General features: G+C 37.9%; 1 protein-coding gene across 1 annotated transcript; it reads left to right on the top strand.

The window, feature by feature from the left end:
• On the top strand, positions 1-3,593 carry LOC121764268 (zinc finger MYM-type protein 1-like). Its single transcript, XM_042160317.1, has 4 exons — positions 1-140; positions 1,225-1,321; positions 1,619-3,070; positions 3,147-3,593. Exons 1-4 carry the CDS (start codon positions 1-3, stop codon positions 3,591-3,593), a joined length of 2,136 nt encoding a protein of 711 aa, XP_042016251.1.
• The last annotated feature ends 254 nt before the right edge of the window (positions 3,594-3,847 follow it).

The raw sequence follows: 3,847 nt of genomic DNA on the forward strand, positions 1-3,847 counted from the left end.
ATGGCTTCCCTCGCTTCCACGCTCTTCTTCTCCACCTCCCTCCTCACCTCCTATGCCCCCTCCATCAGCTCCACCACCCGCTTCTCCATCTCCTCCGCTGACACGAACCCCTCATGGGGCGGAGTTCCGGATGCCGTGGGGTCGGGGGCTGTTGGGAGGAGTCTTCCGGCGGTTCTCCGGGGACGGCGGTGGGGTCGGCCGACCCCGCGCGACCCCACCTGCATCCGCCGATGGATGCATATATTCTTGATGTGCATCGCAATATGCACGAAATATTTTTTATATTAATAGAAATAGACTCAAGCTAGCATATGCGGTGAATAAAGGTTCAAGACAAGCACTCAGAACAAAACAAAAAAAACTACAAATAGAAAAACACAACATCCCAACCAAACACCAAAAAGTAAATCAATGCTAACAACTTAATTAGCCTAAGAAACACTGGCCGAGGCAATCAAGGACATAAAAATAGTACAGAAAAATGACCTTCCAGGCATCGGCGGATCTAGGTGGGGTCGGGGGGGGGGGGTCGGCCGACCCCACCGCTGTCCCCGGAGAATCGCCGGATAATGCCCTCCCTTAGCCGCCGACCCCACGCCGCCAATCTCCTGCCCCGCGTCGCCGATTTTGCAGAGAAGAAGGTCTCCTGCCCTGCTGCCCAGCGTCGCCGTTTTTTGCAGAGAAGAAGGAAGAAAGATTGCTAATTTGGGCTGCCTGCTTTTATAATTGGGCTTTACAATTTGGGCTTCCTTTTACTCATTAATTCTAGAATCGAACCCACTTTTAATTGACCAAATTCTAATATGAGTAGACCACATTTTAACCTATTAAAATAGGAGTAGACAGTAGTTCACGTTTTAACACTTACACGCCGATTCTGATTTCTGCAGAGAAGAAATTTCACAAGTCTTGTGCAAGAAGTTTGAAAGAATATTTTAGCAATTGACAATTTGACAATCAATTATTCATTGTATCAAGGATTCGAGGTAGGTAAAATCAATAAATCATAATTCAAGTTTAAGTTAGTAATACTATTATTTGTTTGTTTTTTTTCAGTTTTTACATTTAACATTTAAGTAGCAGTTAGCACTATTAAATTGATCATCATTTAAGTAGATATTGCAAATTCTTTGCTTAATTGCTTTGGAGTTATGGATTATTCATTTATTTTGTATATGAAAAATGATTAAATATAAATTCTAAATTTATGTTACTTTTTTTTAGGTTAATGGATAAATATCTTAATAAAAGACCTCGAGTTTCTATCGGTTCTTCTAGTGCTAATGTTGAGCAAGAACCACAACAATTGGGAAATAATGTGGTAGTTGAAAATAATCTGGACGAGATTGAAATTGATAAAGAGAAAATCAAAGCCGACCCCAGATTACGAGACCCTATAGATAGTTTTGATATGAATATTCGTGATCGAATTCGTAGAGAATATGTTGCCAAAGGTCCTTGCTAACCAAAAGGCCATGACTTTCCAAAAAAACATATGGGAAAGATAAGAGAGGTTTTAGGGATGTTTGGTATAAAGATTATATTTGGCTTGAATATAGTACGACAACAGATGCTGCGTATTGTTTTTGGTGTTTTCTTTTCAAGCGTGGTTATTTAGCTCCAGGAGATGAAGCATTTGTTAGTGGTGGTTTCTCTAATTGGAAGAAGGTTTAGAGCTCATGTTGGATCAACGGGTAGTGCACACCACAAAGCTAGAATTGAATATGAAAATTTTGTAAATCAAAAGCAGAGTGTGCCTTATATCGTTAGTAGAGTTGGTTCAAAACAAGAGAAGGAATATAGGATTCGTTTGACTGCAACTCTTGATGTTATTCGATTCCTTTTGAATCAAGGTTTGGCTTTTAAAGGACATGATGAGACATCAACTTCTTCAAATAGGGGCAACTTTCTTGAGTTATTATATTGGTATAGTTTAAGGAATGATGAAGTTGGTCAAGTTGTATTGAAGAATGCTCCCGGAAATAATCAAATGATTGCTCCATCAGTTCAAAAAGATATTGTTAATGCGTGTGCAGTTGAAACTACACTTGAAATAATGAAGGAACTTGGTGATGGATTATTTTCCATAATGGTTGATGAGTCTCGAGATTGCTCGGTGAAGGAGCAAATGGCTATTGTTGTTAGATACGTGAATAAAAATGGAGAGATAATAGAAAGATTTTTAGCCTTAGTTCATGTTAAAGAGACTTCATCAAGATGCTTGAAAATGGCAATTGATTTTGTATTTTCTAAGATGGAATTATCTTTGTCAAGATTGAGGGGTCAGGGATATGATGAGGCTTCAAATATGAGGGGTGAATTTAATGGACTTAAAGCACTTATTTTAAAAGAAAATCCATCGGCATGGTATGTCCATTGTTTTGCCCATCAGCTTCAATTGGTATGTGTGGCGGTATGTAAGGCAAATCGACATGTTTCTGATTTTTTCGGATATGTTAGCCCGATTGTTACAGTATGTGGATCTTCTTGCAAAAGGGCAGATAAACTCCGACAAATTGAATATGAAAGAATGGTTGAAAGGATTGAGAAAGGGGAAATCACTTCAGGTAAAGGTCTAAATCAAGAAACTTCTTTGCTTAGACCGGGTGACACTCGATGGGGATCTCATTATCTTACTTTAACTCGTCTTGCATCTATGTGGCCCTCGATAGTCATAGTACTTGAAACTGTATTCGAAGATGGGGTTGATCAAGAAACAAGTGGCAAATCTAAAGGGTTGCTTCAAAAGATGGAAAGCTTTGATTTTGTGTTTCTCATGATGTTCCTGAAACATTTGTTGGGTATGATTGATCCACTATCTTGTGCGCTGCAATACAGAGATCAAAATATTTTGAATGCAATAAATTTGATAGTGACTGTGAAAGAGGACTTGCAAGTATTTCGAGAATCTGGATGGGATGATTTCTTGCAAGAAGTGGAAGCATTTTGCCGGGCAAATGAAATTGATGTTCCTAACATGGATAAAATTGTTCCAAGAAGAATTCGTATGAAGAATGATGGACAAAGTATTACAAACTATCATTATTATCGTGTTGAAATTTTTTATCAGGTATTTTTGATAACTAATATTCTTGTTTATTTAAACTTTGATATTAACTCCTAACATAATTTTTTTTCACAATCAGGTTGTTGATTTAATTAGTCAAGAAATGAGGAATCATTTTTCTGAGTCCAGCACAGACCTACTCGAGTGTATGGCATGTCTTGATCCAAGAAATCATTTCTCCAATTCCAATGTCGATAAACTTGTTCATCTTGTCACCCTTTATCCGGAAGACTTTTCATCCATGGAGCTTAACTTGTTAACTAAACAACTTCAAAGTTTCGTGAGTGATGTAAGAAGAGATACACGTTTTTCAGATGTTGAAGATTTGGGAACTCTTTCAAAGAAGATGGTTGAAACGATGAAAGATAAGATTTTTCAATTGGTTTATCGATTGATAAAATTGGTCTTACTTTTACCAGTAGCTACAACATCAGTTGAAAGAGTGTTTTCTGTAATGAAATTTGTGAAGTCAGAGCTGAGAAATAGGATGGGAGATGACTGGTTGAACGACAGTTTGACGGTATAGAGCGAGAAGGAGGTGTTTGCAACTATTCCCAATGAAAGGATTTTGAGTCGTTTTCAGAAAATGGATACTCGAAGAAGCCAACTATCTCGCATAGCATAAGATTGTGGTATTTATATTTTTACGTATTTTTGTTTAGAGATATTTATTAAAATATTATATTTATAATCTTGATCGGTTCGACCCCACGATTTTTTATTCCTGGATCCGCCACTGCTTCCAGGCATCGGTAAACATGAGCAAAGGCCATAATGCAT

This window comes from Salvia splendens, chromosome 14 (assembly GCF_004379255.2).
Source record: "Salvia splendens isolate huo1 chromosome 14, SspV2, whole genome shotgun sequence".
Lineage (NCBI taxonomy): Eukaryota > Viridiplantae > Streptophyta > Magnoliopsida > Lamiales > Lamiaceae > Salvia > Salvia splendens.

What these genes read in the sequence shown, in the direction of transcription:
- LOC121764268 (XM_042160317.1), top strand. Translation starts at nt 1, where the DNA reads ATGGCTTCCCTCGCTTCCACGCTCTTCTTCTCCACCTCCCTCCTCACC. An exon ending in GGAGTTCCGGATGCCGTGGG is followed by an intron (nt 141 to 1,224) that starts GTCGGGGGCTGT and finishes ACTTTTTTTTAG; the next exon opens with GTTAATGGATAAATATCTTA. An exon ending in GTGTTGAAATTTTTTATCAG is followed by an intron (nt 3,071 to 3,146) that starts GTATTTTTGATA and finishes TTTCACAATCAG; the next exon opens with GTTGTTGATTTAATTAGTCA.